The sequence below is a fragment of the Diuraphis noxia genome, unplaced genomic scaffold (assembly GCF_037042655.1).
Source record: "Diuraphis noxia isolate RWA-SAM2 unplaced genomic scaffold, SU_Dnox_SAM2 contig0002, whole genome shotgun sequence".
In the NCBI taxonomy this organism is placed as follows: Eukaryota; Metazoa; Arthropoda; class Insecta; order Hemiptera; family Aphididae; genus Diuraphis; species Diuraphis noxia.
Window position 1 is genome coordinate 27909652 of NW_028301712.1, and position 20006 is coordinate 27929657.

Consider the following 20006-nt stretch of genomic DNA (forward strand, 5'->3'; position numbering starts at 1 on the left):
CGTTTCCATTATCCGAATTTTTCGGGTTATTTCCTCTTCCATCGCCGTCCAGACCACCGTGTACAACAATACAGTGGTGCGTTTACACATAATATATAATAATAATAATAATAATATAATGATGACGTGCAACATAAAAATGACGTTAAATTTCGTTCGGGGTATATGTACCTACCCCACGGGCGTTCTCCTGTCCGGCCACTGTATTATCCTTACGCAATTCTCGTATTATTATTCTCTCGTATACGGTAGGTTTCATCAATATTGACGGGTATGAAAATTATGGAATAAATATTAATCTGTTAGTATATAGTATAATTTGTAAGAGCTCTCCGAGTATAATATTGAATATTTATAAATTATAATCATTAAATATTGTCCTTCGTATTCGGGTCTTAATTTAAAAAGTCAAAGAAAAACAAGTCTTACACATCTAAATGCCATTAGAAATCAAAGTGTTTTATAATAAGACTAAGACCAACAAAACGTATTGTTTAAATAAATGATGAAAAGATAAACCACGTTACGAAAGTGTTTGACGAATAACTCTGTATTTGTACGCATATACCTACAACACACACACAAACTTAAAGAAAAAAAATAAGTTGAAAAAAACACACACACAAAGACAAAAACACGCAGTGACAAGAAACGAAATTAATAAGTGTGCGCGGGTACAGTTGAAGAAATAAGGACGAGTTTGAAAGAGTGAGAGAGACATGGACTGATATATAATAATAATAATAATAATAATAATAATAGTGTGAAAGAAAACCAAGAGAAAGTAGAGTAAGGAGGAGATATGGAGAAAGATAGATATAAAGAAAGAGAGAGAGAAAGAGGGGTAGAAAGGAATGGAGATAAAGAGAGGGTGAGAGAGTGAGAGAAAGAGAAGTATAGCAGAGAGCGTACGAGGATAAACGGCGAAAAACCGCGGAAGCACGGTCTAATATTCTGCGCAAGTTCATCGCGCCAACGTACCCACCGAGGGGCGCGAGATCGCGGTGACGGGGCGGCAGCCGCGTTTTTCGCCGACCACCGTGTGTGCGTGTCAGACTCCGTCGTGGTAAGCCGGTGCGAACGGTCCGGTTTGGTGTGTGAATGTGTGTGTGTGTGTCTTTTTCTGTGTGAGCGAGTACGTTTTTCGGAATTTTTTTTTTATATTCATCCGTTACAATTTTTATTTTTATTCTGTACTCTGGTGCGCGTCGACGGGCCAACCAATCGCACTGCACAGCCATTGTGTAAGATAGGTAACTGTACTATGACATAATTATTAGATTCGATTAAAATCGTCTCGTTCCGGTCGATATCCACCGCCGTGTGCACGTATTTGATAATACGTAGATAAATAATAATTATAAAACTTGGACGTCCGAAACCGTTTCGTGATTCTTCGTCGGAATGATCGAAAACGACTCACTGCGTCGGCGGTATGGAGACAATATCGTGTCGATCCAGCGGACCGTTTGACTATTTATTTTCCACGTAATATTACTAATACAGTGGTGGGTGTGATTCGGCATACTACTCAGGCAGTGGTCATGTATAAAGTGATAATTTACTGAACGATACCAATATAACGGTACTTACCAAACACCTTTGGCGACACGTTTCGTATTCGAACATTGTTCAGTGGACCGGACGATGATCATAAACATGTGTACCAAAACGTCGGTCGGACGGCTAATCGTTGGCAGTGCCATGCTGCTATTGGCCACGGGTAAGAGATAATAATTATTATTACAATAATAATATAGAATATAATAATATCAATAACGTACCACTCGCGTATCGATGACCGTCCAATGCAAACTAATTGCAATTGCACTGTCTAAACCTCTGTCGAGTCCATTTGTAAACAATGTATGGATTGCAGCAGTTTTATTAATATAATCTGGTATAGGCACCTATTTAGGGTAATTTTCGAGTATAATTTAGATGAAAACGCACACATAATTATTATAATATTGGATACAACAAAAGCATCGTAATAACTAATAATATTGAATGTGTGACCTTAACAATAATATAGATTATAGGGTGTGCCTACATAAAGATTTTATTATCTCTGAACATAAATTGATGATGTTTTCTTGTATTACAAAAACCACTTCTACACCTCCAAAGAATTCATAGTTGAAATAATATCGCTATATTATTTAATGTTGTCCGAATTTGCTTCAATTAAAATGAATAATGTTAAATGTACTTACACAAAAAGTATATAATTAGCGATCGTTAGTCTGATGATCGCTATAAAAATATATATATATATTTTTGTAATAATTATATTGACCTAAAACTAGCATGTTTTATTATCACGTACTTTTCATCTGCGGATAACCATTAATATAAAATAGATATATAAAGAGGGTAACTCATCCATTATTATTATTTTTTTTAAATTCTATCAACTGTTTATAATAATATTCAAAACATGCTCAAAAGTTCAATTATAAAAATTAAAAACAATATATTTAGTCTGTGATTAACAAAATCACTAAAAAAATATTGATTTTAGTATCGTCATCATAAATACTATAGTTATTATACTTACCTACAACATCATGTTATTCTTTGTTTATCGAAGTTTTTTATGAAATCAACTTAAGCCACTCGGTTGACTTTAAAAATTAAAAACAAACATATTTAGAAAGCATATTATTTACATCGTACCATCTAGGTATAAAAAATACGTTTGTATGTATAGTATAATGAGCCGGAATGGTTGATATTATAGCATCCATATTATTATTATTGAAAAGTCATTGTGATCAATTAGTAAATAAAGGCGAATCATCATCATACAGATTGCTCTCAATATATTATATTGCTTGATTTTCACGTAAAAAAATTAATATATTTTCATTATCCATTACGTAAATTTACAAATTTATAGTCGTATACTCACTGACGGTAAATAATACAATTATAGACAAGCTATCATTAATTATTACCACATGGAAATCGAATTAACTTCACGAAATTCGAATAAATATTTAAAATTTCAATAAAATGCGTTTAATAAACTTCCTAGTCGCTACCAGTTTAATATATTTTGTATTTATGACCACTAAATTGCTTATTTCACTAAATACCATATTTCTAATGAATTATGTTATAATTTATTATCTCAACAAAAACTACGGACAGGATACAGAGACAGTGTGTTGGACAATTATCTCGTTTCATCCATTTAGGCAAAAGCCAACATTTTATTGTTACTTTATACAGTTGAAAGCAATGATAAATAATTGTCATTTGAAAAAAAATATACACTTCTATTATGATAGTTATTATTAGTATTATATTGTTTATTTTTAAAAGTAATTTTTGAAAACTATTTTGTTATTATATAATATCTATAGAACATTGTCTTAGTTAAGTAAGATAATATATAATGTATTGATAATCAGAATCGTTTTTTGTAGCTATACATTATTTTATGTAAGGTTCATAGCAGACCATGAAACCTATTTCATTATTTTTCTAGTTTAAACATTTTATAAATAAAACACTTGTATATCAGATAACCAAGTATGATCAGAATGTTTTGTTGTGATTTTTCACTTAGAATTTAATTGTCATCAATCACGTACCTATAATATTCTGCAATTAATTATTTATTTTTATAAATATTGTGATAGGTACCTATTCACTTGTCTTAGATCTTCGAATTTAAGCCATAAAATGAATTAGGTTTTTTTAAAAATCAACTGAAGATCAATAAACTTAAGTGAAGATAAACTTAAACTAACCGTGAAAAATTAATGAAATAACCATAAACGAGTAAAATTATGCTATTTCAAGTTTTTAAATACATTTAAGATAAAATGTCTACAATGGACCAACCCAGAGAATTCTACTTTTTCAGATAAAGTTTTTCATGATCAGCTAGCTAAAGTTTAAAGGAGCTTGGTAAATAAAATTCTTTTTTGATAATTTGTTCACATTTTTGAAACTTATTTAATTAAGTTTTAAACGTCTAAAAAACGTGTACAAAATTATTTGTTCACGAATAAAAAAAAAGAGAAGAACAAATAATTGCGTTTACGATTTAAATACATTTTTTTTTGTTTTTATTAACAATTGTGCAATAAGCCCGCTAAATAAAATCGTCGACTACCGGTTTTAATAACAATTTTCATGAAATATGTAGATGTTAACTATAATTGAATTTTTTTGAAAAATATGTATTTTACAAAAGTAGCTTATTTATGATATTTAAATAATACCATACATATCACATTAATACACTATTATAATATTATATATTGTACTTAACTATAGCAGAAAATAATAAACTGTAAATAATGATGTATTTCTAATATTTAAAACATTACTTGTACTTCAACTACCTAACGTATAACATATTATAGCAATGTTATTATTTAAATATAATATAAAACGATGTAATTTGATCGTTTTTCATATAAATTGATTTCAGTTTAAATTCTGATAAGGGCCAAAGTACCTATAATAATAATTGGTCTTACAATCGTATCGAAATGTTCGAATTTCAATAATATATTATTATTGTTGTTTTCAATATCAGTTCAAACATCAAGTATATTTGATGCGACTGAAGGTTTGTATAGTACCAATATTAAATGTTCAAATATCTACTTTAATATTCAAAATATTTCTTTTGTATAATATGGCATTTTGAGTACAAAGACATTTAATATCAATTGAGAGATTGATCTTGTTCAGTGCATATTTTTTAAAATTATTTTCTAATCATCATTTAAAATATATAAAATATTATAGTGGAAATATTTTTCACATAATGTTATTCTTTTTAATACGGTTTGATATTAAATATAAAAATGTTGTATACCTACCTACTTTTGTTACTTTTTTACATTAATTGTACTTCTATTAAAAATTGACTAATCATTTCATGTTTATTATTACTGACTGTAATAACTATATACCAATAAAAATACTATGGGAGTGGAGTCTTCATCATCATTTAAAATATCGAACAGAGAGTTTATAATAGCTGGTTTCTTGTGAGTTTCTTATTTCTTGTTTTTTTTCTTTTTTAAATTTTTTTATTTAATCCCGAATCAAAAGATTAATGGCTTAATGGATAGTAGTGTATAAACATTTTAAATCATTTCTAAATGGTTCTAATTATCACTAAATTATAATATTTTAGTTTAATACAACAAAATTTTATAAGTAGAATTATAAATGATAGATATACTTTCACAACATTTATTTGTACCTATTTTCTATACGAAAGTTTATAATTTATAAATATTATGATTTATCTATAAGTATATTTTTTAATCTATTATTTATGAGTATAATATAATCGATATTTAAAGTAACTATAACAAAATAAAAATGTAGATATATGTAGTATTAAATAATATTAAAAAAATATAGGTTTACATTTATTTAATTTTGGGAAATTATAAAGCATAAGTGTGAGCGAAAATATTGTTATGATAAAATACAACTGAGGTATTAGGTATTTATTGTTTCGTTGCATTACAGTTTCAAGTTTCAACTAAATGTATTTTATTCAAAATTTAAATATTTTATCATAGTTGTAGGTACTTATAAATTCTAAATTTCGTTAATTTCATAATATTCTCTTGTAGTCATATAAATATAATATACATATCATATGTATTAAACATAAACATATATTACTATATGCTATGTTTATCCCATAAAATATACATATTAAGAAAACACAGTACAAAATTAAAAAAGCAGGTAAGTCGTAGATGTCACTCTGCTGTACAGTAGGTTACAAATGGGTTACTGTAATGGATGGAATTAAATTTAAATCCAATGATATAATATCATTGTATACGATAAATGATTGTAAGCGGAGACAGTTTATCTGTCTAGAATATATTATAGATTATTAAAAATTTTCAAATCTTAGATTTAAAAAAAAAATTTTTTAGGAATTTCTAGTTTAAATTAATTTGCGAATTTCTGTGATTTTTACGTATTTTGTCAAAATCTTAACTTTGAATGTTTATAAAAAAAAATTGAGAATTTATTTATTTTATTTTTCAACTACTATTGTAACAATATAGTAGAAACCGTGTATTACATTTTCAAGCTTTTCTAGCCAACAAATAAATTTTTATCGATATTAATTTAAGAAAACTAATAATGATCGAAAATTGCATATGCCTATGAATAGTTCAACTTAAGTCGAAATTTTTTGAAAATTGCATGGTGGATAGAATATACTTATATAAACATTCGGTGAAAATTTCATGTATCTATGGTTATTTGTTTTAATGTAAGATCAAAAACCAAAATCGATTTTGTTGAAAACTGATTGTGCGTAAAATTTCCCGTTTTAGTTAAAGGGAAAATATTGGGAATTTTTATACTTTTGACCCCCCAAAGTACCAACCAGATTCACTTTCTGATCAAACGAGGTACTGAAGTCAAAAATCAATGCACTTTTAATGCCGCAAACGTGATGACAAAAAAAAATAAAAATAAAAACACACATCATGGTAAAATCAATACATTCATCGCTCCGCTCAGAATCTAAAATACATTATTGCAGGTAAAAAATAATGTTATGAGTATTAAGTACTCACGAAGAGAAAATTTTGAAGAAATTCAAATATTTAGGAAACTTAGTAAATTGAAATTTCTACAGTAGAAAACATTAAATTTTATGGGAATTATTTGATGATAAATATTTTTTTTCACAAGATAAAAATATTAAATTTATTCTCGTGTACACATTCACAAATTACATATCTGCTCATTATCTTTGAATAAAAATTTCAATAAAAAGTTTGAGTTAATAAAGTAATTTAAAAATTTTAAGTGTCAGAAGTTGATATATTAGTGGTACGTACTAGGATATTTAATATATTTTAGAAAGTATTATTACTTGTTTCTGATATATAAATTATTTAAAACATACGTTATTATTTATTTATTTTCATTTAAATATTAAATTAAATTATAGGTACATTGCATACATATCCGGTGTTCGGCTATATATTACTTAATATTATTGTAAGATATTCGATATAATACAAAGCCCGGAAGTTTATTATTGTTAGATATCCTACTTCTTAAATAAATCAATTTTACGACGTAGAACCGTTTTTAATTATTGGACAACCAAATTCAATGAACATTTTTAACAATTATGGCTGGAAAAGGACGGAAAATGATAAATACATCATTACCTTAAAATAATTGGCACTTATGTTATTTCGATATAAATTAAGATATTTAATATTGATACTATGAATATAAACGAAATTTATTGGAAATATTATTATTAATGTTACCTAATTTAATTATTTGACGGTAACATACACTAATGAAATTTGGCATGCACGAATTATCTTAATATTAAAATGGTGTGGTGTAAATATCTGTCATGAAGTACATTAACAATGTACACATTTGATGTGTATTATTTACACAGCTACACATAGAAAAGGGGAGATCTGGAGAACATAAGCTCTCCCAAAATGTAAATTTCCCCCTCCCCAACAACAAATATTTCCTAATTTGTTTTTAATCGTATTCAATTTTACTTTAGTAGGGTTCAGCCCTCTTCTCACCATCGCCCAAGATTATAAACAATACTTTTGAAATAAAATAAAATACTGAACACCTTATGCCAACTTTGGAAAAAAACGTGTTAAAAACTTGCAATAATTTAATTCCATGTCTGAAGTTACAATATGCATATAAAAATAACTGTGTAATATATGTAATACAGGAGTTAAAATAGCATCTATAGAGAAGATAAATTATATAGGTACCAACGTGTGTATTGTTATAAGAATTCTCAAAAGACAAAAAAAATGCAGATTCAAGTCAAGTAAACATATAGAATTCCAAATCATCATTTCAGAAGACGGAGAGGTAAAGCTGTATTCGTAATTTATTTTATTGCCTAGCTATAAAACTGCAGACAGGCGTCAATGAAAAATTCGTGAAGTACGACGCCAAACTTACTATACATACGTGAAAAGCTCGGTAATAACATGATTAGAAGACTGTATACTGTATTTATCCAAGATAATCCCCCAATCGAATAGATACTTGACTCTTCGTGTTTCTTTTGGAATTTTATATACCTATTATAATTTATTATTAATGATAAAAATTCCATTTCAAAATGTTTCAACATAGAACATGAATAAATAAAATATCACACTTAGGTAGTTGAAGTACAAACTAATAATTTATAAGAAATCTATAAATCCTCCCAATGATATCATAGTGTGTTTTTCAATTATTTCGACTATGTTTTTGGACCAGTAACTACCTATGATTTTAGCATGACTGAGGATAAACTACATTGTATAATATCGTGTTAGACTATGATGGAATCACTTTTTTTTTATTTATGTGACTTTTCATCTCCGTAACTGAATTCAATACAAATTATTAGAACTATAAATAGTGTATTATTGTACATAATTCATGATATGCAATCAATATGTATATGATAATATCATAATGTCAAAAAAAGATTATAATATTCAAATTATAAATTTAAACATCTCAATTTTTTTTTCACATAAAGTATTTATAAATATAACCAACATTTCCATATTTATAAATGTTTATTTTATATTATTGTGACTAAAAATAGAATTAATTATATTTGTCGACAAAAACTGAAATAGATTTTATTAGTAAGTTCGATATCATATTATAAAATTGTAGTTAGAATTGCTCTCTATTAGTTCAGATTTTATCAAAAGTTTATCATGGATGCTTGCTATAATGTTTGATATTATGATAATGTTAGGTGATCATACGTCCCGTTTAAAACGGAATTGTCCCCTTTTTGATCATCATTTGTCCCGACAAACATCAAACGAGACACTTTTTGTACCGTTTTTAGAAGATGGTCCTTTTTAATCTCGTTTTATCCATATTATTATGTGTAAAATAAAATATATTAAGCTTATTCAACATTATTTAAATTGTAAAATAAAAAATTATAAAAAATAGTTGGATTTTTTTAAGAGTATCTAATAATACTCATTGTATTGTTTTGAATATTTAATTGATATTTCAACGTTTTAATAACGCTCCTGTAATATATTATACTTGATTACTATATTAAATTTAACTAACCAATATTTCACAATCGTTACCTTATCGATATATAATTCAACTGCTTTAATTTTAGGTTTTGAGCTGAATGATGAATGTATTGATTTTACAATTATGTGTTTTTTTTATTGTCTGTCATCGTGTTTTGGGACAGCATAAATACTTTGATTTTCTTCATCTCATCTTTTATGGTTGAAAAGTGAATCTAGATGGTACTTTTTTAGAAAAAAAACAAACAAAAAATTTAAGAATGACTGTTATTTTCACCTAAAACAGTTTTAAAAAAATCGATTTTTTGTGAAGGGTATTTCTAAAACAAAGTAACCGTAGATATATGCAGTTTTCACCGAATGTTAATGCACATAAACATTTTTTAACTATTTTTTTCTATATATGTATAATCATAAGAATAGTTCATCAATCAAGCTTAGATTGATTTTTTAAATTATTTTCAAAAATTGACAGATAAATTCTTAGTGTTGTATTGCAACTCAGACCAATATTTACTGTTTACACTAATTATATGAACTATACAGTGTTAGTTTATGTTTATGGTTGGAAACACAATTGAAATGTAACTGATAATCTTAATTCGTAATTATGTTAATAATAATAAACTATTTAGATAATTGGTATGGAAAAAGCAATACATATTATTATGATTGATTCAACAATAATAAACATAAATAAATATTTTTTAAATTTAAAAAACAAATGTTTTAAATTATCATAACAATAATGATTAACACACATTTTAATAATATAAATTGTCAAATCAACAATATTTATTGATTGACTCAACACTATCAGAAGGTTTTATTAGAGTTTACAGCTACTAGTGTATAGTATTCTATGAGTATACAATGCGATTTCGTCTCATTTTACTTAGTAATATGTACCGTTCATATCACAAACAAAATGTGTTGCATATATGCAGCTTTCGTTAGTTTCGTTCCGTAGACAGCAGACACAGTCTGTATGAGTAGACAGATAAAAAATGTAATTATTATGTTAATAACTTCTTCGTGAATCATTCCACTGCCATATATTAATTTTTTAAGAATTCAGATATAATAATGCAAAACTACATTGTGTTATTTTTACCGAAATTGTTTGAAAGTCGTTTGCTGTTATTTCCCGAAAAAACAAATAAATATGGTAATAGAATTATATAAATGGAAATTATTATAACAAAATATTGTACTGAACTGTGTGATGGTGTTATGACTGTGTAAACTGAAGACTACAATCCTTTATATAATAATAATTATTATATTAACTTAATAACTATTTATCTATTTCGACGATTCGATGAATCGAAAGATCAAAAATATCTACTTACAGTACAGTAATTTAGTGTTAAGATATTAACAGCAATAAAATACGAATACAACAAAAAAGTCGATTTTATTCATACAGTTACTAAAAGCTTCAATTATAGTAGTTAAATTAAATAATTCAAATTTAATGCGTTGATAATGTTATCATCTAATTTATAGGAAAAGTTAAAGAATATTTAATTAATTCTTCGTAAAATATATACATAAAAAAAAATGTTGGTAGTCCTATTTCTATACCAAGAAAAATAACAAAATGTTATATCATTAACAAGATAAAATAAAAAAGGTGCATAATTTATTTTTTCATCTTTTGATGATCCAATAATGTCTAAAATAGTCAATAATGACTGATAGAGAGAAAATGGCTTACGAGTTATTTTAAATAAGTCATAAAGCAAAGAATATGGTTTTCAACATTAAGATTTGAGTTTGATATTTTCAGTATGTTGTCCAAATCATAGAATTTCATTCTGATTTAGTTTAAACTAAATAAGTAAATAAAGTTATTCAAATAATATAAGTATTTATATAAGTCGTATATCAGTTACAAATAATAAAGCCTGATAGTATTATAGCATATTTTCATTTTACACAAAAATTATTATTTAAAAAAATGAGAAAAGTTAAATATTACACCTATATTACTGATATTAAGAACAGTTATTGAAGAAGTACCACTAATATGATAATAGATTGAATAAACGGACCTCGAAACATATACAACGGTCGTATTACTTTGTATTTTTCAATATGTAAGGGTAATTCGTTGATTTGTTAATTCATTTTAAATACTGACTCATAGCCGAGAGAAATATCAAAATAATTTCAAAAGATAATAAAAATAAGTATTCTTGCATGTAAAATTTTTAGATCATGAAGAAATAATAAAAATAACAAAAGAGTCAAATGTCAATATTGTGGCACAACAGAAGGCCAATAAGTGTATGTGATTCAAATTTTTTATGTTTTAACATATGTTCCCTGTTTGATATGTAGGACGATATCCAAGATAGTAAAAGGTCAGGAATGCTAATATGTTAGTTCAAATATAAGTATAGTACGATTTACCTTATCGACAGTTTTTTTTTTTTTATAAGAACTCTGTGAAAGGACATTGAGTTGGAAGTCAATTATTAAAAAAGCATATAATATCAATTATTTAAAAATTAATTGACTCTTTGTCGCTGTTCTACAACTTATAAAAACTTATAAAGTCAAAAAGGCTGACATATACTGACAAAAAATTAACTGTGAAATAGTTTTAAATATCATCGATCAAAACATTTTTCGTATTATAGAAAGTAAACAGATGAGACGATATTAATTTTTTTTATTCATAACATAATCGTCTTCCAAAATATACGTAATAAATCTTGATTTCCAAAAGTTGAAAAAGTTTATTGTAGATTAAATATATAATAGCGAAACAGTTAATAAAAATTTTAATTTAAAAATCAACTTCTAGGAATCATAACTTGCATGTCTGACTATATTTAAAAATAATTATTACAAATTTATTAAGGACATCTATATCAATGAAGATCAAATAATATTATTTATCATAGATAATATCAAAGCAATTTCATATACCCCTTGTCTGACTTACATAAGTCATTGAAGTAAGTAGGTAATTATGGAATTATTTAAGCTATTACTTCTTAAAAATTCAAACTTTTTATAAGATTTTATATCGATGAGTTTAGAGTATCAATAATCGTGTTCTAAAATTTAACTGACATTTTAAGATGCATTTAACTCAGAGGTAGAGAATTTAAATTAGTTACATATTGTTAGTTTGGTGTAATTTTTTCGTTAATGATTGACCAATGTAATCCAGGAAGATTATAATCACTTAACATAATAATTTTACAATTATTACTATGATGAATACATAAATCATTGACAGTAGGTAACAATACGATCAAGATAGTATGAAAAAAATTATAATCATTAATATTGTAATGAGATGGGATTGAAAAATGGCTAATTTACAAACAATTAACCTATATTTTAAAATTTAAGAAAATAATGATCGTCCAAATAATATTATTTTTTAGTAGTGTATATTATCACTAGGCAAGTGGCTTTTGACTGAATTAAACAGGCCACAGCCTCTGATGTTAAGCTGTATGTATCACAGTGAAAAAAAAAATAATAATTTGGAAGTAGACCGATGAGTTCATTATCAGAAATCCCTTTTTGTAACTAAGTTCCAGAGACAATTCTATGAAAATGGCAAAGTAATCATCCCAAGTAACAATTCGTGTTAAAACTGTGTATATTTTTGAAGTAAAACTTTAAATTATCAGAGCTTGCAATTATTATTGATGTTTTTTAAGATGACTAACACATCATTGACACACTGAATAAATCATTTTATCTGGCATGTTTCGTAGAAATTAGCTCATCCAATATTTGTTTTAACAAGTTTCGTTGAAGTAATGTTTGATCGACTGTAGCGTAGTAGTAATGTCACAGTAACGTAATATCTATCATTATTCATCGACAAATTGAAAACATCATACATGTTATAGTTTACGTATTTCAATTGAGTCAACGCTAGCTGATTTACAACTCAACTAAGTTGATTAAATTTAACAGGAAAAACTTCAGTATCTATTTGACAAAATATTTCAAGAATAGATTGCATAAAAATATTATGTGAAAAATGTTCAGTTACATAAATTTAATTACGACTTTCTGCTTGTTGATTATTTACCTAATTCTAAAGGAAATATCTTTTGGTTTTAAATTGACAATATCTGAAGGTTAATAACTTCTAAGATGGATATTTCTGACTCTAAGTTTTCAATTTAATTTTGTTTAGAATTGCTTTCTGCATAATAAAATACCAACTTAATCTCAATATCAATAAACTTATCTTCTTGATTTCTTTTTTTTTCATCGTAAATTGAATTCACCTAGAGAAGATATTAACTTATTTTGAGTAAGTTACATATTACCATCAATAGATTTTAATATTGTATCGAGATAATCACTACTATTAATAGGAATACATTACATTATGCATAATTTCTAATTGTAGAGATCCCATGTAAGATGTCTTTATCTTATCGGAAATTTGTTCATCTTTAGTAGTTTATCGGTTTGACCTACATATGTAAACACTTTTAGCGTATTCTAATGACATGCGATTAAGAAATTAAATTTAACTCAAATTAATTGAAACACTGGCAATCTTTTTGTTTCCATTCATTCGCGAACCACTACAGGGAACATCGGTAAACATTATGTGTTTGCACCAAAAACACCGTTGAGGCTGCAGTCAATGTAAATATATCTAATAAAACTAATAACTTTCTAAACGACGTGTTATTTGGTAATTTGATGGGTGAAAAAGTTGTGATTCAATTGAACATTATCAATAAGTTTACTAAATTTAATGCTATATCGCAATAAAAACACTGTACACTTGTACACTGTTCACCGAATTCTAAAAGACTTTAATATTATGAGTTATTTATTACTTTGGTCAGAAAACTATATGATGCATTATAATGACATAAAACTTTACAAGCAATATAGTCATATAATAAAGCACAGTAACTTTACAAAATTTAATTATTATTGAACGTATAATAATAATATTATGGTTTCATCGAGCTATTTTCTGTAAATTATGGTTGTGGCTGTATTAAAATTCAAATACGAGTAACTGCAGATGAAAATATTATGTTTATATTGTTGCTGAAAACATAATTTTATGTATGTTTTTGTTTTGTTAGTATCATTTGTTATCACAGATTATTTTGGGTTGAAGAATTTATATTGTTACGTGTCTGCCATGCCACCATTAAAATGTTCAACATTTTTTTTTTTTTTTTTTTTGGTAAATATTTAGCATGTAATTAGCATGTTTTTTTTTAACACGCTAACTTTTTGTAATTTGCATGATTTTGGTTTAAGCATGTAATTTATGGGTAGATAATATTACATAATACTACAGTTATAATTTTTTATTTTTCGTTTCAATACTAATAGCATTATAATGGTATCTTAAATTTAAATTACAATTAAATTATTTTATCATATCCACTTATCGTATACAGACTTTTATGTCGATATTATAATTTTATTAAAAATATGTTGTATATGCTATCAGAATTTTGTTTTACACAATTTTTTAACTTAAAATATCTGGTTTTACTATATAGATAAAGTTGTTTTTCAATGTATTATTATATTTAAATTTAATTTAGTTAAGTATTTTAAAATATAGTAAAGTAATTGAGATAATACCAGCTGCGCTCCGTGAAAAACGAAACTAAATACAACATTTTTTTCCACTTCATTTGCTTATTACCTATTTTTATTTATTTAAACATATTATAATTACAATTTTGGTTATAATTTAAATTATGTATTTACTACTTTATACTTTGCCTAAATTGACAGAAATGTTCAAATTTAAATTCCTGATCACATTTTACATTAGAATGCCTAGTTATCGCATACACGTATAATGATAAACTCACTAACGTATGCTTGGAATTACATTTCTCTCGTTGACAGAAAATTAGTTTGGTAATGTAATTGTTAATTTTATCAGATCCATATGAATTGTTCTTTTAGAATTCTTTCGCATATTGTGATTTTAATATTATACGTATCTATAACTTTTTGTATAAACATAAAGCAACAAATACGAGTGGTGTCATCGAACTTAATCTAAAATTGCATATGTTTTAACAGTATAATTTAATAATTAAACTTTAAGCATTTATAACGCAAAACCGTTTCTTAAGTTTCAAAGTTTCAAGGTGTCAAAGTTTAAGAAATCGTTGTTTTACGATTAACTAATATCTCTAGACAGTAATAATATATATATATATATATGTGTGTGTACCTATAGATAAGCAATCATATATATACAGGGTGATTCTTTTATCAAACAACACTCATTATTTAAAAAAGTATTGACTTTTTTCAATTTTTTTTTTCCAAAATTTTAGATTTACACTCTTCTTGAATTGTTTATTTTTTTAAATATTTTTCACTCTTATATTTATTAGATAAACCACTATCAACTTTTGATTTTCAAATGGTAACCTATAATTAAAATTTCATAAATTAATAAAGCTATTTTTTTAATTTTTTTTTACGTTAAAATTTCAAATTTAGCGCTAGTAGTATGAGTTATAGGTATTTAAAGTTTAGATTGGCAGAGTGGAGTGGTACGGGGTTACCCCGCAAAATGTTTGTCCACTACCTACTCCGCTTGTCTAAACTTAAAATACTTATAACTCATAAGCTACTCGTCCTAAATTTGATTTTTATGTATCAAAATTTTTAGAAAAATATTCTGCTTGAAATTAAAAAACTATGTTACCATTCAAAAAAGTAAAACACTTAAAAAATGATAAGGATAAAAAATATTTAAAAATATAATTTTTTAATAAAAGCGTTGGGTTTTTAACAACTTGAAACTATGTAAAAAAATATTTTGAAAAAAGTCAATACTTTTTTAAATAATGAGTGTTGTTTGATAAAAGAATCACCCTGTATATATATATATATATGTATAATTGCCTACATATAGGTATAAATATATGAACGTGACATGTGGGATATTGAGAACGTTACAAAATTTACAATTTTGGTTCATAGTACCAATGTAATTTTTACAATCAATTATGGAATCATAGCAAGACCAGTTAATTTAATAATTTTCCATTTTAGCATTGGTTTTCAGACTGAAAAATAGTTTTCTCGTCTTTTTTTTTAGCTTCCTTGACTTGGTTTCTTTGAGCTCTACCTGTACGTCTAGCACGGTAACGCTTCTTACTTTTATTAATTAAATTGTCTGTGACACTAACATTATTAAAAATAGACAAATCGCTCTCTGAAGTAAAAATTACATTTTCTGTAAAATTAGAAATATTAGAAAAAGATAAATAAACATCAAAATGCTTGCTATTTATGTTTCTGGTTGGATGCAATCTTTTCACTGGGAATGTATCTACACCAAATTTGACATAAAGATTATTATTATTTTTATTATAAATCTCAAATACATATGGGAAAATATTGCCAGCTGCAAATAATTCGCAGTAACCACTGTAGACAGTAGGATTTTCCATATCACGATCATAATCCTCAGCAGTGGAAAAGCTGTCACCATATGAATTGTAAGACATATTAATAAAGGTATTTCAATTATTAGAGACATACGCAACAATTGTATTTTGGATCTCCTGGTATCTTCCTTGAGTCTTATATAAATGAAAGGAAATTGAATGGAAAAAGCAGGCACCATCATCGATAATTAGTAAAACTATTTGAGATGTCAACATTCCATTCACAGTAATTTCTTCAATAGATTACATTTTTTATAAATTAAAGTGAAAAAAATAACTGAATAATAAATAATATCTTATTCCCATATTATATTGCCAATGACCTAACCTCTAATCAGTCTAATCAATAATAATAATATTAATAAATATAATACTAATAATATTAGATATTGCTTGATAGATGGCGCCACTGTTGTATACTTACAACCTCTTCATTTTACCCTTAGGGGTCAAATTTCCAAAAATCCTTTCTTAAAGCACAGTGAAATTATAAAACTAATCCATTCTGATAATTTCAAGCAGATCTGCCCTGTGGTTTGGGTTCTACGGTGATCCCTCAGGAGGACTAATTCCTTTATATATATAGAATAGAAGAATAGATAATTAACGATATTATATTATTATTATATATCTATATCATTAAATTAAATTATTTTTATTTTTCAAAATTTGATTTTGTAAGAGGATATAATTAATTAATCTTTATTCATTCTTAATTGTAAATATTGAAACATTGTATTTCTTTCCACCCTATAACTCTGCCTTTAATTTATGTTGTTGGTTGAAATGAATACGTGACATGATTGAAAAATAATACGTGATCCCTAATTTGTTTACATGTATATGTCCTCCCAATATTGGCTCGACTGAGCAATTTATTTTACAAGAAAAACCGTTCAGTATGTAAATTGTTAAATCCCATTTTAGATGTGACAGTGCTTGGCATCATTATATGAGCGTTAAAATCGTGAGGTATTATAAATATTAGACGCAAGTGATGCTGGTTATTCTATGACCCTCAATTATGTAATGTATAATAATATATTGTTATGTAACTCTAAATTACAATTTATTAGTTCGAAATTCTAATGTGTGGATATTGTAATGTTAATAATCACAAGACAATTTAACCTACTTGTATTTATGATTAAAACATATTTAAAAATGTAAAAAAAGTTCATATTTTAGTCACAGAAAAATCATTGACGCTTTGTGTGATCACTTCAATTTCTGGGATTTATTGGCTTAGTTTATACTTTTATAGCTTAAATATCTGAGATTTCTAACATCTATGTTGTTAAAGATGTTTTAGAATTACGGAATTTCATACATTAACGCTAACATATACACTTAATAATGTACAGTAAAAGTGCGGGTATTCTCATTTAAAAACCAAAAATCTGTATTACCACTGGATACTCCTTAAGTGGAAACTGAAAAATTTAAGGATTTGAAAATATGGGTTTTAATTTTTAAGTATATTAAAGATTCTAAAAATCAGATTATGAAAGAAAAAAGGGTGTAAGCATGTTTGATGGGTCTTCCTGTATATTTTGAGACAGGAGACACAATGTGAAGGCTTTTTCAATGTTCCCATACTTAATAAGTAATTTTATTTACATAATTTTGAATATTAAATGATCCGTCTAATTGTATGTCAGTGCTGTAAATATGTCTTCCTATCGTAAATTGTATTAAATTTGTGTTCAACAGAATCCATTATGAGTTAATAATTTTAATATTATTTAATACATACTGTAGTATAATGTCATTTAAATTTTAAAGCGATGAATTTTAAGATTTTAATACTAATAAATAATAATGTATCATGGAATAGCATATTATTAATAATTTTAAATGTACTTATACATTTATGAAAATCTCAAAATGTTATGAAAAAATGTGAATAAAACATCTAAAAATAACAACCCAGAAATTATTTAAATATAATCAACACTAATAAAATACTGTGATGGTAAATTATTAATCTACATATTATAGGAAAATAACTTAGCTTCCAAATTATGCTCAATATAATTTACATTTAAATATTTTGGATGCTTTCAAATATCATTTTGTAATCACATTCGTATAAGAATACATAAAAAGAGTTTAAATAAGTACACGAGAAACTTAAATCTATATTATTTTTAAGAGTCGAAATTGCGCATTGAGTTTTTGAGTGTTGTAATTAAATGTTCAACTCTAGATATTTATATAATTAATAATTACGTAGTTACTGGATTTAATTCAATGTCACAGTTCCATTACTATGTTGTACCGATTATAATTTGAAGTCACACTGATGCTGAAATATTTTAAACTTATATAATATTGTTGTTCATGACTTATATCAATTATTATATTAAATAGGAACTATAGTAAAATACTTATAGTAAAATAAGTGTAAGTATTTTAATAATTAATGTATTTTCAAAAAAGAATAAATAAAAAAATACGGACTCACTCATTCTATACCACCATTCCTGATACATAAGTAACTTAGGAAAAAAAAGCCAACCTACAGTAACCAGTTGTATATTTGTGTAATCTGAAAATTAAATTTAGTTTTTATAAGAATAGGACCTATCGGGAAGGTAAAATAAACTGAAATAGACAGATGGGATCTCTCTAGTATTCAAGTCTCTCTTGAATATTAGGAACGCCACCAGGAAATGTGTATTTTTTTGTCACGTCTCTTATAAAAAAGACTCAGTGATTATTATTTAGGGTCGTTTCTAATATGTACTTATTTTAGTTCAAAGGATTTTGCCCTTTTCATTTTTTTTTTGCATTCCTGGAAAATAATTTTAATACCCTATCCATAAATGCGTATTTTTATACTGCAAAAAATACACTCGACCGTAATAGGTGAAGGTTTAATGTATTGATAAATAAGAAATATTACCTAGGTATATCAAATAACATTAACAAATTATAAGATTACTCGTAATCCACATGCATAATAATCTTCGCTTTCTCACCAAATTTTACGTTAAAATAATCAATTTTTCTTTTTCAATTTTAAAATTAGAGTTAATTGACCGGTTATAAAATTAAAAATATTAATCTTTTGTTCTATTCTGTTAGTAAGAGAGGTACTGTACATTTGAACGTGAACTTCTCTATATATACAATAGTTTCAAACTTTGATTCTGATAAATTAAAATTGATGCACTAAATAAAATTATAGGTACTACGATTATAAGAGCAATAGCCTTGTAAACTTGAAGACTTCAGATTAAGTGGGTTTGCATTATTGGTATGTTACTGTAATATCAAAATTATTCAAAGTTAATTATGATTATTGAAAGTGAAATCTAAAATCCGGTAATTAAGATTTTGTCACTTTGAAATTAATGTGCCATTTTTTTATTACTTAGTTTGGCACTGTTTTGGAATACCTACATAAAGATTTACTACAATAAACAATTAAAAAATAAATAACAATATACAATTTACTACAACAATAATA

General features: G+C 26.0%; 1 protein-coding gene across 1 annotated transcript in view; it reads left to right on the forward strand.

Annotated features, from left to right (window-relative positions):
• Positions 1-1032: 1032 nt before the first annotated feature.
• LOC107169106 (SPEG neighbor protein-like) overlaps positions 1033-20006 on the forward strand; it is a 276690-nt gene continuing 257716 nt past the window's right edge. Inside the window, exon 1 of the mRNA XM_089220423.1 lies at positions 1033-1723. Within this exon, the coding sequence (XP_089076549.1) occupies positions 1648-1723 (76 nt within the window). The 5' untranslated portion in view covers positions 1033-1647. The remainder of the gene's footprint in view (positions 1724-20006) is intronic.